The 14,970-nt window shown below is 44.6% G+C and overlaps 1 protein-coding gene across 3 annotated transcripts; it reads right to left on the reverse strand.

The window, feature by feature from the left end:
• Positions 1 to 4,745: 4,745 nt before the first annotated feature.
• IFI6 (interferon alpha inducible protein 6) lies at positions 4,746 to 8,356 on the reverse strand. Of its 3 annotated transcripts, XM_039854289.1 has the most exons (6): positions 8,202 to 8,340; positions 7,857 to 7,950; positions 6,783 to 6,884; positions 6,351 to 6,431; positions 6,120 to 6,269; positions 4,746 to 4,965 (listed from the first exon to the last, which is right to left on the reverse strand). In XM_039854289.1, exons 3-6 carry the CDS (start codon positions 6,850 to 6,852, stop codon positions 4,871 to 4,873), a joined length of 396 nt encoding a protein of 131 aa, XP_039710223.1. In that variant the 5' UTR covers positions 6,853 to 6,884; positions 7,857 to 7,950; positions 8,202 to 8,340; the 3' UTR covers positions 4,746 to 4,870. The 3 variants fall into 3 exon arrangements, with proteins under 3 accessions (XP_039710223.1, XP_039710222.1, XP_039710224.1); XM_039854288.1 differs by lacking the exon at positions 7,857 to 7,950 and having other exon boundaries at positions 8,202 to 8,356; XM_039854290.1 differs by lacking the exon at positions 7,857 to 7,950 and having other exon boundaries at positions 4,746 to 4,990; positions 8,202 to 8,356.
• Between the last annotated feature and the right edge of the window lie 6,614 nt (positions 8,357 to 14,970).

The following is a 14,970-nucleotide window of genomic DNA, read 5'->3' on the forward strand; positions in this document are numbered from 1 at the left end:
TTTTGCCTGAAGTGGGGAAGATTGAGGGAGGAATGAGCGTGAGTCAATAGGTTCCAAGAGAATGGGTGAGTAATCATGGCTTACTGAAGACCCTCTCTCTGCCTCTTCCTCAGGTCAGCATCTGGAGCAGCTGAACCATGCCGTGCTCCTGGTAGGCTATGTGTGTTCCATCCTCCTCACACCTACTCCTTGAGAGAGGAAGGTGAGGGCTGTCTATTGGCAGGACAGAAGTGAAGCAGAAGCCCAGATAGTCGTGTACAAGGCTAAGGAGTGGTAGGCTCCAGATAAAGCCTCTGCCTCTCTGCCTAGGGCTGGATTCAGGAGGCCTCCCTAGCCCTGACCTCCTGCTTCTGATCCTGTTGGGGAGATCTGGTTCTCTATCGGATGAGGGTGTGGGTGAGTCGGGGCTGGGTACCACTCTGGACAAACGAGTGTATGCACATAGAAAAAATGCAGTAAAACTGCACCAGTTTGGGTCTTGTGATTATTTGTCATAGCTGGGCTGGCATTTCCCTTAGTGCTGGTTACAGGAGAAGAGAGTCCAGTAAATACATCCCGAGAGAATGATTTGGGACAAGCTCTCGTATAGGGCTATTTGACAGCGAAAGAGCCACTGGGTCCCTGTCAACCTCTGCCTGGGTATTAGACACCCCATGGAGAGTTGGTGCTTGGAGCTGGGAACTTGGGGCAGGTATTTGGGGTCAAGTACTTGGGGCTGGGTTCTAAAGATGGATGGGTACTTGGATTTGAGTTCTTGGGGCTAGGTGCTTGGGCTTGCTTCTTGGAGTAACCAAGGCTCCATTTCTTTTTTACTGGCCTTATGCAAATGAGCCTGCCTCTAACCCAACTCTCCTCTCTGTGGCTTCATAGTGCATGAGAAGTGTGCGACCCTGTGTGCAACCATGCCTGTCTGCCCTGTCTGCTCCCTGGAGACCCCAGAGGGAAGGGAACTAGAAGGCTGCTCTGGGCCTCTTCATGGGGGCCTTCCTGCGGTCTCCTTCCTTTTCCCCTAAGCCAGGAAGCCCATGCTTCCTAATCTTCACCCTTCCCCCACAGCCACCTGCTGAAAGGAAGTGGCTCTTCAGTTCTTCACAGGAAGCCACAGGCCTCCTCTGCCTCAGCTCCCTTTAGCTACTGCTGGCCCAGGCCCTCTTCAAGGCTGGGTCCAGGGATGCTCTGCTCCTAGCATCACCCTCTGCTGCCCAGCCAAGTGAAGTGTGCATGTGAAGTGCTTCTCTCATTTTCTTTAAATCCCTGTGGCTCAGGTCTAGGAGCACAATCTGTGGGCCTGGAGGTGGGACCTGAGTGCAGAGGGTCCTGAATGCTGTGCTTAAGAGTTTGGAAACCCTAGAGAGAGGAGGGGGCAGGTTTTGCAGTGTCCTCGGGATCCACCGCTCCCAACAGCTGTAGGAGCTCCTGCTGCAGACAGGGTTGGATTTATTTCAGTCTCCAGCATCCATGATGGGCACTGCCCCAGGGAAGGTTATTGGTAATTGTGGAGCTGCTCAAGGATAGTGCAAGCCTATGATGATTCCAGGATGGGACTGCACTGTCACCTGGTGGCCACACCAGCACATAGCACCAAGAAATTGTGGGAGGCCTGCGGTGACGCGAAATGAGCCGATTTTCAAGGGTCTGGGGGCCAGGGAGGCCCTTAAAGAAGAAAAGAAATCCCTAAATAAAGGGATCTTATTAAAGAACAAGATACCTCTAACTTGAGCACTTGGGAAAGACATTCTAGGTCTAGATGAGAGTCTTCCATTTTATAGTCTAGGACACTGAGGTCCAGGAAGAATGACAAGAGCACCTCTGCAATGTTTGCCATCCAGTCAGTCACACAGATGGGATCTATTTTTGGACTTTTCTTAGGGTGTTGTCCCAGAGTGAGAAACCACTCTGCTAGTTTCTAGTCACCCTCATTTGTGACCAAACATGGCATCTCTCAGCACCATCACCCACCTTAGTACCAAAGTTGGCAACGAGATAGCTTTTGGCAGATTCGAAAACAAAATCCGTTCTTCAAAAGGCCAGGACCAGACAGAGTCAGGGGGATTCAGAAGTATGTGCTTCAGGCTCAGCAGTTTTAGAGCAGGAGGTGTCCTGGAAACTATAACATCCAACCCTCCTGGTTTTAAAAATGAGGAAGCTGGGACTCAGAAAGGACAAGTAACCTGCCCGAGGCGTCCCACCCTGGAGCTGGGCCAGGATTCAGCTATGCGTCTCTGAATGCTTCTGCCAAAGAGAAGTCTAAAGTGCATTAGCATCTCCTGACTTGCTGTATTAGTGAATTCTGGTCTATGTTCATCATTCTGCTTTGTACTTTGTAGACAGGATGATTGTGGTCCATGAAAGCTGACAAGGGTGCGGGGAGGTGGTGACAGGGAGGGAGAAGAGAGGGTCATGGATGCTTTAGGGGGCTCCCAGTTTGTGCACTATAAGCTCCAACTATGTAGAAATTGGGTCTCTTCCACTGTGTCCTCAGCACCTGGCACAATGCCTGGCACAAACTGAGTGCCCGGTAAATGCCTACAGGATGAAAGGAAGGAGTTATCCTGCCCAGGCCCAAAGGGACCCTGTGGTGGGCAGTCTCCCCTTAAAGACAGGTCATTTTCAATGTCATTCAGCCTGGGAACTGCTCTAAAATCTGAGGGCAGAGTTGTCAATCTCTCTTGGCCTTGAGGCTATTCAAGGGAATGAGATGCCAAAGGCATAAGTGGGTGATGTATGCTCCCAGAGACAGGGTGTCCACCCTTGGGAAAAAGAAAGAACAGAGTCTGTGAGCCCCAGAGAGTAAATCTTGACTCCAAAGTTAGATGATCTCATTCCTGGTTGGTATTTGGCTATTTCCTCTTTGCTTTATGCAAGTCCCTAATCATAATAATAGCACATTTACAGAGTGCTCACTACATGCCAAGCACCATGCTAGATGCTTTCTGTTCATTATTTCATGTGATCTCATAGCAAAAGCCCCATTAGTTGGGGGTATGTGTGTGTGTGTGTGGCATTATCATTCTCAGTTTGTAGAGGAGGAAACCGAGTCACAGAGAGATGAAGGCACATGTGCTAAGGTATACAGGGCAGGAGTTGACCCCAGTTCTGCAGGGGTCTAGAGGAATATTCCTAACTACTATGCTGCACTGCCTCATTTGAAAACTCCTCTGTGCTAGAATATTGAGTAAAAGGTTAGGGGCCTATGTTTACATGGACCACAGTGTCAGAGGGTCTTCAGGTCTGCATGGTGGTGACAGTGGGTATTATCAAGGGTCCCCCAGGGTAAGAACGAGAATTCCAGTCACTCTTTCCCATGAAGATTAGGGAAGGGGAAGGGACAAGTAGATGGGAGTGGAGGAGACTGACATTAGGTTCAATTCTGCCCACATATATTGATCACCTACTGTGTGCCAGGCCTATTCTGCGCACTAGGGAGAAGAGATAACTGAGATACGGTGCTCTCCTTGAAGGGGCTGAAGGATACACAATGTCTCAGGGAAGTCAACCCTATAGGTAAACTGGGGTGTAATTAATAAGTCTCAACAAAGTGTGATACTTGAGACCCCGCTTCCCTCCAGGGGCAGAAGTCCAATCTATTTGCTCCTCCATGGATGGACCTAGTCAAGGCAAGACCCTGTTCAGGCCTGTATGTCAGGTCAGGGGACTCTGCCCAGCTTCTGCTCTTGGACACAAGTTGTGGAGACAGTATTTGAGGTGCAGCTGGTGGCTGTCCCACCTATGTACCTCTTCCATAAACAGTGCTTCTCTGGGGCAAACCAGCTGAGGCAAACAATTGCTGTCTGCTGAGGTGGCATTAGACCTGGGGGCAGGAACAAACATCTTACCCACCAACCCACACACATTTGTAATTGAAGAATTTCTAGATCATAAGTGGGCCCGGGTGGGGGAGGCCTGAGGACAGCTGGCTTGAACCTTTTGTGACCAGCTCTTGTGGGTCACACACAGCTGCCTCCCAGGGGTGCAGATCTCCCTAGAGGCTGGACTGGCACTGAGGCTGGAATTCACTCACAGACCAGAACCACAGCATGATTCTCAGTTGCTTTCCTTTAGTGCTGGAATCAGCCCTGCTTTCACTGCCATTTGATTTTCAGGGCCTCTTTGCCCTTCCTCTGCTTAAGTGCTGGCACCCTGCTTTACCTGGACAGGGTTCCCAAACTTTAAATCCCCCCAAGGGCTTGGATTGCCCTTACCTTCCCACTCAGAAGGCGTGTGGGCTTCAGATGCAAACCGTCTGCCTCGTCCCCAGAGTTCTCTGAGGGAAGGGAGACCTCGCTGAGCCCTCCAAATGCCGCGTGTCACCCTTCCCCCCAGACAAAGGCAAAAGTGACCTTCTATTCTCTGTCAGAGGGAGACCACTCTGGTGCTTCTTCAGAGAATGGAGATCTGGCGTCTACATTTCTGCCTAATCAGAGGAGTAGCTGGAAGCTTCTTTCCCTGAGAACAAACTGAGCTCTGCCTCCCCAGACCCCCTGTGAAATCAAGCCTGAGCATTCATTCTGTGACAAGGGCAGCAGGAGGCTCAGCTGGGAAGGATTCCCAGAGGAGGGGATATCTGAGCCGGGTTACGAGCTTCAGAAGGACATTCTAGGCAGAGAGAATGGCACATGCCAAGGCCCAAGAGACAAAACCAGCTGGCTGTGTTCCAGGAGCTATGGTTGGCTCTAGGGGGATGAGGCAGACCAGAGTCAGATCTTGTTGGGCTTCTCGTAGCAAGGTGACTCAAAAGGACAAAGCATTTTCTGAGAGAAGTTTATTGTTTTTTTGTGTGTGTTTGAGGAGTATAACAGAGAAAGCTCTAGACTTCAATGAGAAGAAGGGGAGCAAGGAAGAAGAGGAATCGGTTCCTGGGAGCTGCTGACTACTCATCCTCTTCCTCCTCCCCCTTTTTATGGACCTGGGTGTAGACAGCATAGCCCAGAGCGGCACCAGCCTTGGCCATGAGGTTACTGGTCCCTGTAAAGCAAATACAGCCAGGTCACTTGGGACCCAGGCATCAGGCCTGGGAATCCAAAAGTGGAAAACATTGGTCAAGTCTAACTGCTTCATCTTCAGATGGAGATAAAGAGGCCTTGAGAGGGGATGGGACTTCTGCAAAGTGAATCCTATCTTCCCCCTCCCCCGACTTGCCATCTCAAATCAGAGATGTATTTCAGAGATGAAAAAGACAAAATAACAGCTCACTCTCTTCGTGTCTGTAGTGAATATATGGTGTTATCAATGACGCTAATAACAGCCACCTTTGTGGAGACCTCTCTGTGAGTGCTGGGGGAGAGGTCGCCAGTAAGAGATTTCATCCTTGCCACAACCCTGTGACATGTGGGAGGACGACAATCTTATAGCACAGGACTGTTCCTAGCCCTGTGCACACCTTTCATTTCCCACGGCTGGGGTGTGGTCTGGTCTGTGTCTTCCCTTTGGCCCTCTCTGAGAAGGGCTCTGTTTTTCTGGCCTGGTTCTTTGGGCTTTGTCATTAAAAATTGAAAGCTGGAGGGTTCAGAGAAGACATTTGTCTGGGGAGGTTTTTCTCCAGGATTTTGGGGGCCTCAGAGATAGAGAGAGAGAAAGAGAAAGAAAAAGAGGGTGGAGGAGAGAAGAGAGAATTAAGAGTGAGACAGGAAGGAGAAGAAGAGAAGAGAGAGAGAGAGAGAGAGAAATGCACATTTTTTAGAAGGAGCATTCTGAGCTCTGTATCATCCCTTTCATGGTGCTCAAGAAATGCAAGTCAGGCTGGAGACTGGTATGAGATTGAATTTGTCTTTACCACTCTGGGTCTCTGAGATTGAACAGATTCATAAAATGTTAAATCGAAGATGATTAACTGGTTAACAAATGAGAAAACAGACTTGTTGTGACTTGGCCAAAGCATCAGTGAGGCACCTGGCTAAAAGGAAGGATTCAGAATGACTGGATTTGAATCTTGGCTCTGGTGCAAACTAGCTGGGAGAACTTAAGTAAATTACTTAACTCCTTGGTGCCTCAGTTTCCCCCACTGTATGATGGGGATTATAAGAGAGCTTAGTTAGCTTGTGAAAAAGACTCAGAACAGTAAAGAGGGCCCCGCGGTCCTGGTGTCTCCCCTCCTCCCCCCAGGGTCCGCCCCGACTCACCGAGGCTCTGCAGCGTGGCTACCAGCCCCCCGGCGGGCACGCCGCCCCCGTTCACCACGGCTGACCAGCTCATCAGCGAGGAGGCCAGCGAGTTGGCGACGATGCCCGTGCTCGCGAAGCCCAGAGCGGGCAGCCCAACAGCTAGGAGCCCTGGGGAAGAGGAGGCGGTGAGGCAGTGCCTGCAGCCAGGGCCCGCTCCACCTTCCCAAACTCGCGGCCCTCCACACCCACCTCCTCCAACCGCCATGTAGGTCAGCGCGCTCCAGAACCCGGAGCCTCTGTCCTCAGAGTTCTTGGAGTCTCGTTTTTTGCCTGTAGGGAGAGCGGACAAAGCAGAGTGGAGCTGGGAGCAAGGTCCCCTACTCTGTGGATGATGCTCAGGAACACCCGCAGAGCTGAGGGGCCACCATCCTCCCATTCGGGAGAGCCTCACTGAAGGGAAGAGACTTTTCCCAAGGCGCCGTACCTAGCACGTTACTGGCATAGAATAAATAAATGTCTAAAATGGAGGAATTGATAGAGTAGGGATTCGAATCTGGGACTCTGGCTACGACAAGCCTTCTCTGTCCATTGTAATAGCTCCTCTAGTTCAGGGGCAAGTCTGGGTCTCTGAAACTCTCCACTTCTTTTTCCCAAAGTCCTCCCCTGCCCCAAGATCTTTACCTGCTTCCACTCCGCCGCAGGTGTAGAGTAACAAGTAGCACAAGAAGAGCGATACCGCTTTCTGCCGCATGGTGGCGCAGCGCGCAGACTTTGTCGCAGGACCTAGGAATGGAGAAGGAGATGGTCTAGAGCCTTTTTCAAGCCACACCTGCTTGGCTGTTTTCCATACACAGCAGCGAGGTGTTCTGGACTGAGCCCAGGACCCCTCTAAGGAGCCACGGGATTTCCTTTTCCTAGCGTCAACAACCGCGGTGATGTTCTTGGGTTACCCAGAAGGAGGTAAGGTGCCTGGGAAATGGCGTGTGCTCAATGATGTCAGCTAGTATCTTTCCTGGGGTTTCTTTCCTTGACTTTGCTGTTGCTGGCCCTGTCACCCCAAGCAGGCTAATAGAGCCTTTTATGGGCCTCGATTTATTTATCCCTAAAATGGAGTATTAATAGAGCCTATTTCAGAGGTTGGCCGTTAGTTTTGAAACCGTTTACCAGTATGCCCCTAGCACTTAGAACATTGCCTGCCACATAGAATTTTCTAAAAAAATGCTTGTTGATAAACTTATTTTTCCAATACATTGAATATTTACAGGCACCAAACACTGGCCTCACATCAACTTCATTTTTCAGAAAGAAAGCACAGAGAGGTTAAGGGCTTCCCCAAGGACACACAGTAAGTTGTGCAGCCCGGACATAATTCAAGACTGTCAGAATTCAAAATCTATGTTCTTTCTATTACACCACAAAATAGAAAAATACATATGCCCCCATACTCACCTATAATGTGATTTTTGTTGGCTCAATGCGATTTTCTTGAATTAAAAACAAACAAAAAATCCCCCATGTATTGAGCACTTACTCAGCACTTTATGGCACAAGGTCATTTATTCCCATAACGAGCCCATGAAGCAGGTACTGTTGTTATAGATAATGAAACTGAAGCTCAGACCGTTTAACATTTCCAAGCTTGCCAAGCCATGAAATGGCAGAATCAAGACTTAAACCTGCAATTGACTGATGCCTCAACCCACACTTTTAACAACCATTCCAGATCATTTCATTTATCCTTAAAGATAAACTCACTGTCACATTAGATCCAGCAACAAACGGGTTTCAAAAAATTGTCCAGTCCATTGACAGGTAAGGTAATTTGTTTTTCATTTTTTCAGATGGAGAACTAAAGCCCAAAAAAGAGAAGTGATAGGGTTAAGGCCATATTGCTGACTCAGCATCTATAAGTCTCATGCCTCCTGGTGTTTTCACCTCAGCCCCCTAAAAGCCCCAACCATCCCATCAGATCGGTCTTAGCCCAGAACACTAAAAGGGACTCAGGGATATAGCCTCCCTGAAGAATAGGCATCCTGGCTCTCGGAGCATGAGGCTCACTGGCAGGCAGCCTGGCAGAGAGTGACCACTTGAGATCCATACCTTACAGCTTCTGGGGTTTTCTTGCAGAAAGAAGAGAAGGAGTCTTCCTGCCAGAGCCTGCTGATAGATGTGAGCAGCAGTAGATAACAGCAACTGCTCTCAGGCTGAAGGCTGACCTTTTATAATCACACTCAGACTGTTGCCCTCCCTCTCCTTATCATTTGCCAATCCCTGTCAGAGTTTCCATTTCCTGCACTCTGCAGAGTTTCTTTTCTCTTCTAGCTTGGATCAGTGACAGCCTCTCTGCATTCTCTGCTGGCAGAAAAAATGTAATTCAAACTGAAAGCTTTGAACAGCCAAGAATATTCAAAGCAGGTCACACTACAGTGGAATCCACAGCCATGCTGGGTTTAGTGAAGCTTGACCACCAGCTCCTCTTGGGGCCCAGAGGCCTTTCACAATTCAGTTCAATTAATAATAATGCCTACCATTTATTGGTAGGCATTGCTGCAAGCCAACGCCTATGAAAAGTGCTCTGTGTACATGATCCCTTTCTAATCCCACAATAGTTTCATGAAGTACCATATACTGTTTATAATCCTCGTTTTGCAGAAGAGATTAAGACTTGTGGAAATCAAGTCATTTCATTCCATTGCTATCTCAGGATGGCTGCCGATGGGTAATGGGCATATGGTAAGACCAGCGAAGCCCAGGTGCTTGTGGACATTGTCATACATCTTTCGTCATAAAATGGATCCTCTGGCCCTAGGTAATGGATTGAGCATTCTATAAGCCTTTGGATGGTGATGTTTACAGAAGCACTATGGACAAGAAATGTGAGTTCTAGTAAGGATGAATCACTGCCTTCTCCAATGTGGAAGAGAGGTGATATAAACAACCTGTCACCAGGTAGCAAAGCTTTCAGTTTGAATTACATTTATTCTGCTCTCCCTGATCAATGTTACTATACTACTTCCTATTGCTGCCTGGTTGAGTATTTGTTGGCAGTTGCTAGATCAACTTTGATGAGAGGGACCCCAAGTTGTTGGATCCATTCATAGCTTCCTTGCCACCATGGCCACTTTTCTATGGGTCTTTGAAAGCAACAGAGTGGCTAAGTTTAGAGGCTGGCTGACCATCTGGCTGGAGAGTTTCTTCTGCAGTGGATGATCTCTGGTGAGCATTAATGTGAGACACAAAGATCTGCATGTTTTGTGCCCACTCCTGTAGCTCCATCCCCATGCCCTTTACCCAGACCTACTTATCTCCAAAAGTCCAATTTTTTCTTTCCATGCCTCTGATCAACTAGCCAAGTCATTTGCCACTTATCAGGAATTAGTATATATCTGAACCTCAGTCCATCTCTTCCTCCATACAAAGGGGATGACAAAGTATACTGTTCCCTGGGAGGATTTACCATTGTCCTCCAGGGATACCCCCAACTGGGGCTGCAATAGAGTGGTCCATTTCCAAATGGTGCCAAAATACCTTACTGACCTACTTGTGAAATGGTTTCAACTCCTTTTTTCCTTTTACTAGTTGGTTGCAAAGAAGCCTCCAAGAGGCCATAGGTACAAGTTAAAAAAGGGATGTCAGATCAACAGAATTAGGTGCTGTGGGAGTCTGAGCTGCCTGTCCATGTGATTTACTCATGCCTTCTGGGCTCTTTGAGTTCAGCCCTGAATGTACACCTTCAGTCATATTGGATTGCTGCCTGTGCCTGTCTGATAACATCTAGCTTACACCGTAGCACCACCTGACATCCGGTGGTCAGATGCTCAGTCACTACTGGGCCCAGTGACACATCAGGACCTTTTTATTCAAATGGACCATGGTGAATATGGCCTAACTCCAGAATCCTAAGGGTTCTCACTGCAACCCTTTTCTTTGAGCTTTCAGAGACTCCCTACAGTATCTTTATCCCAGATGAATTTCTCTGGCAACCTTCTATATGCAGGATCATATAATTCAAAGTGACAGCATAGCTTATTTTACGGTTTGAACCTGCTACACAGTCCTTTCTTGCCCTGGACACCACTCACAATTGGCGGCTTTCCAGATCACTCAATAAAAGCTTGGGGAAGTAGTTCTAAGTGTCTGTATTCTGCCTCCAAAATCCAAAGAGGCCCACTAAACACTGAGCCTCTTCTAAGTGGTGGGATGTGTGAGGAAAGATAACTTATCCTGGCATGCCCAAACTGGTGAACTTCTAAAAATGTTCCCAATGTGCAGGACCATGAATTTTCATGTAATTTATCTTCCACTCTCTGGCAAACATGGTGCTTATACCACTTCCTATTCCTGTCCAATGAGCGTGATGATATCAATGTAGTGAACCAGCATGTTGTTCTGTGGAATGTCAAGGTGATCAAGGTCCCTGAAGACTACATTATAACAGGGAGCTGGAGAGTTAACAAAGCCCTGAGGGAAGAGAAAGAAGATGCTGTCACTGTGACATTATGAAGTAAAAGCAAACTGCCTTTGATGATCTCTTCTCACGGGCATTAAAAAGAAAATATTTGTGGAGGTTGCAAGGATGAGTGAAAAAGGTGACGGGGATTACAAAGTAGAAACTACCAGTAATAAATAAAATAAGTCACAGAAATGTAAAGCACAGCATAAGAAATATAGTCAATAATATTCTAATAACTATGTATGGTGTTAAATGGATAGTAAGCCTTATCAGGATGATTGCTTTGTAAGGTATATAAGTATCTAATCACTATGTTGTGTACCTGAAACTAATATAATATTGAACTATAATTTAAAATAAATTAATAAAAAAGCAAAGAAAGCATTTGCCAAATCAATAACTATACACAGTGCTAGAGCTTGTGCTGATATGCTCCAGTAAAGATACCACATTCAGTAAAGCAGTTCTGATTGGGGCTGTCATGTGGTTACGTTTTCAGTAGTTCATCCATAATCCACCATGATGCATCTGTTTTCCTGGCGGCCAGACAGATGAATTGAAGGGGGATATGATGGGCAACACAACCTCTGCTAAGGTATTAGATCAGAAATACTACTGTGGAAATAAACTGTAGGGCAGTTTGATGGTTAATTTTATGTATTAACTTGGCTAGGCCATGGTACCCAGATATTTGGTCAAACAGTAGCCTAGATATTGTTGTGAAGATAATTTTCACATGAGATTTACATTTAAATCAGTACACTTTAAGTAAAGCAGATTACCCTGTATAATCTGGTAAGCCTCATCCAATCAGTTGAAGGCCTTAGGAGAAGAAAGACTGACTTCCCTTTAGAAGAGGGGTTTCTCCCTGCAGTCTGCCTTTGGACCTGAGCTGTAACTCTAATTTTTCCCTGGGTCTCTAAACTGCTGGCCTACTCTGCAAATCGTGGGCTTGTAAGACTCCACAATTACATAAGCTAATTTATATATATATTTATATATATATATAAAATCTCCAATTGATTCTGTTTCTTTAGAGAACCCTGACTAACAGGCAGTTTCAGGGGTTTCCACTTGGCTCGTCCTATCATAATGACCTTTATTCCAGATTTCATAGAATCAATGAGAGGATCTGTCAGATTCTGTGGAACCCATTGGACTTAGGCTAAACTCCTCATATCACCTGGCCTCCTTTAGTCCCTACTCTAACCAAGGAACTATGATGATAATTTGTGTCTCTCAGCTTCTGTGCCAGCTCAGACTTTATATCATTAACAATCTTTGAAAAGTCTGAATATCTTCCTTTTTCCAATCCACAGTTATCTTGGCAAATGGCAACAGATCCCTTTGGGAAAGGGTTAGAGGAATATTTACTATATATAATTATGATGCAGTGGCAGTCATTCCTTAAGGGGATATGGCCTCCCTGTGGTCAAGGGATTCTGGTTCTGTGAACTTAGATCTAAAACCTAGATGAGGGACCATAATTTTCCATTGTGGCAGCTGATGTCAGTCTTCTGCTTACCAGCTCTTGCTTTTTTAAAGTATAAAAATTGAAGATCACCCAGTCAGCTGTCCATCTATCCCATCCCCATAATGAACTTGCCATAAATCTCTGCCATTAGCCAGTCTTATATTCTGCCATTCTTGCCCCTCACTGCCATATCAGGGGGTTTTGATTCCTTCTAAGATCAGTCTCACATATATTAGCCAGGTCTTTCTATTCCTTTGATATGTAGCTTATTTTTCCTAGGTCAGAACCTAAATTTTCCCACTCAGGATTTGCTAGGAACTGATCTCTGTTATTTGAGAGTGCTTCTCCTACCCAGGAGAACTCAGGAGAATTTATGAGATAAAGATTTGTGATAGCCTGCTGAAATGTGAAAGGGTTAAAGGATAATTAAAACCTGAAACTGGACAAAGGAAGTCTATACCTTAGGCCTAGTTTCTGGAACCCCTAACTACATTCTGTTAATCATGAAACTTGTAACAATGAGCTCATACGCTAACTGCCAATTTTAGCCTGTGTAACCCTGCTTGAGTGGCATGAAAAATAATCAATTGTATATAAGCTGAAAATTACTGTTTGGCCATCGCCCATGAGAATACTGGCTATTGCCCATGGGAACATAGGCAATCACCCATAGGACCATAACATTCTAACAACAAGCTTTCTGCTTTTGTACTCCCCGCTTGCACACCTGACCAGTGGGTTGACAGGTAGTGAATAGGAGAAAGATAGACCTTTGTGTTTAAGATAGAATGAAGAATGGGATTTAGGACTTAAAAACCTTGTATCTTGGCATTTTGGGGCTGCTCCTTTGTACAGGACAGCCGCCGGCTAACAAACAGCCTTTGAGAGCATACTTGGTTTGATCTATTCTATACAGGCCACAACAGATTCTTAGGGAAGTCCTAGCCACAGCAATCAGATAAGAAAAGCAATAAAATTCATCTGAATTGGAAAAGAGTAAAACTGTCATTATTTACAGGTGACATGATATTATATACAGAGAACCATAAAGATTATACCAAAAAAAAAAAAACCCCACAAAACCAAACCCTGAAATAATTAGAATTGATCAATGAATTCAGTAAAGTAGCAGGATACAAAATTTATATTCAGAAATTGATTGCATTTTTATATGCCAATAATGAACCATCAGAAAGAGAAATTAAGAAAACAATCCCATTTACAATCTCAATTGTATAAAAAAAAATACCTAGGAATAAATTTAACCAAAGAGGTAAAATATCTGTGCTTGGAAAATTATAAGACATTGAAGAAAGAAATTTAAGAAGCTACAAATAAATGAAAACATACACCGTGCTCATGGATAGGAAGAATTAATATTGTGAAAATGTCCATACTACCCAAAGCAATCTATAGATTCAATGAAATCCTATCAAAATACCAATGGCAATTTTCACAGAACTAGAACAAATAATCCTAAAATTTATATGGAAACATAAAAGACCTCAAATAGCCATGGCAATCTTGGAGGTATCATGCCACCTAATATTAAACTAAACTTCAGGGCTATAGCAATCAAAATAGCATGTTACTGGCATAGATCAATGTAACAGAATAAAGAGCCCAGAAATAAACCCACTCCTATATGGTCATTTAATTTATGACAAAAGAGGCAAGAATACACAATGAGGTAAAGACACTCTATTCAATATATGGTGTTAGGAAAACTGAATAGATACATGCAAAAAAAAGAAAAAAGAAAAAAGAAATGGAACCACCTTTTTACACCATATACAAGAATAAACTCAAAATGGATTCAAGACTTAAATGTAAGCCCCCAAACCACAAAACTCCCAAAAGAAAACATAGGCAGTATACTTTCTGACATTGCCCTTAGTAACATTTTTTTTGATAGATTTCCTTGGGTAAAGGAAACAAAAGGAAAATAAAAATAAACAAATGGGACTACATTAAACTAAAAAGCTTTTGCAACAACAACAACAAAAAAGCTTTTGCACAGCAAGGAAAACATCAACAAAGCAAAAAGACAACCTACTGAATGGAAGAAGGTATTTGTCAATGATACATCTAATAAGAGGTTAATATCCAAAATTCATAAAAAACATATATAACTCAACACCAAAAAAACAATCCAATTAAAAAATGAGCAAAGGATCTGAATAGACATTTCTCCAAAGAGGACATACAAATGGCCAAAAGACGTATGAAAAGATGCTCAATGTCACTAATCATCAGAGAAATGCAAATTAAAACCACAATGATATATCACCTTACACCTGTCAGAATGGCTATCATCAATAAATTGGTGAGGATGTGGAGAAAATGGAACCCTTGTGCACTTTTGGTGGGATTGCAAATTGGTACAGCCACTCTGGAAAACAGTTTGGAGATTCCTCAAAAATTAAAAAATAAAACAATTGTATGACCTAGCAGTTCCTTCTGGGTATTTAGCTGAAGAAATCCAAAGTAGTAATTCGAAAAAATATATGAACCCCTATGTTCACTGCAGCACTATTTACAATAGCCAAGATATAGAAGCAACCTAAGTGCCCATCAATAGACAATTGGATAAAGAAGTTATGGTAGATATACACAATGGGATATTACTCAGCCATAAAAAATGAAATCCTATCATTTTTGACAACATGGTTGGACCTAGAAGGTATTATGCTAAATGAAATAAGTCAGAGAAAAACAAATACCATATGATCTCACTTATATGTGGAATCTAAAGAACAACATAAATGGACAAACAAAACTGAAACAGATTCATAGATACAGAGAACAAACCGAGGATTGCAAGATGGGAGAGGGTTTGGGGGGCTGGGTGAAAAAGGTTAAGAGATTAAGAAGTACAAACTGGTAGTTACAAAGTAATCACAGGGATGTGAAGTACAACATATAGTCAATAATAATGTTAA

This window comes from Pteropus medius, unplaced genomic scaffold (assembly GCF_902729225.1).
Source record: "Pteropus medius unplaced genomic scaffold, Ma_sr-lr_union100, whole genome shotgun sequence".
Lineage (NCBI taxonomy): Eukaryota > Metazoa > Chordata > Mammalia > Chiroptera > Pteropodidae > Pteropus > Pteropus medius.

Excerpts from the sequence above, each read along its gene's own strand:
- IFI6 (XM_039854288.1), bottom strand. The coding sequence starts at position 6,852 with ATGCGGCAGAAAGCGGTATCGCTCTTCTTGTGCTACTTGTTACTCTAC. Across the intron at positions 6,432-6,782 it reads CTGCGGCGGAGTGGAAGCAG|GCAAAAAACGAGACTCCAAG; the intron begins GTAAAGATCTTG and ends CTCTCCCTACAG. Across the intron at positions 6,270-6,350 it reads CTACATGGCGGTTGGAGGAG|GGCTCCTAGCTGTTGGGCTG; the intron begins GTGGGTGTGGAG and ends CCTCTTCCCCAG.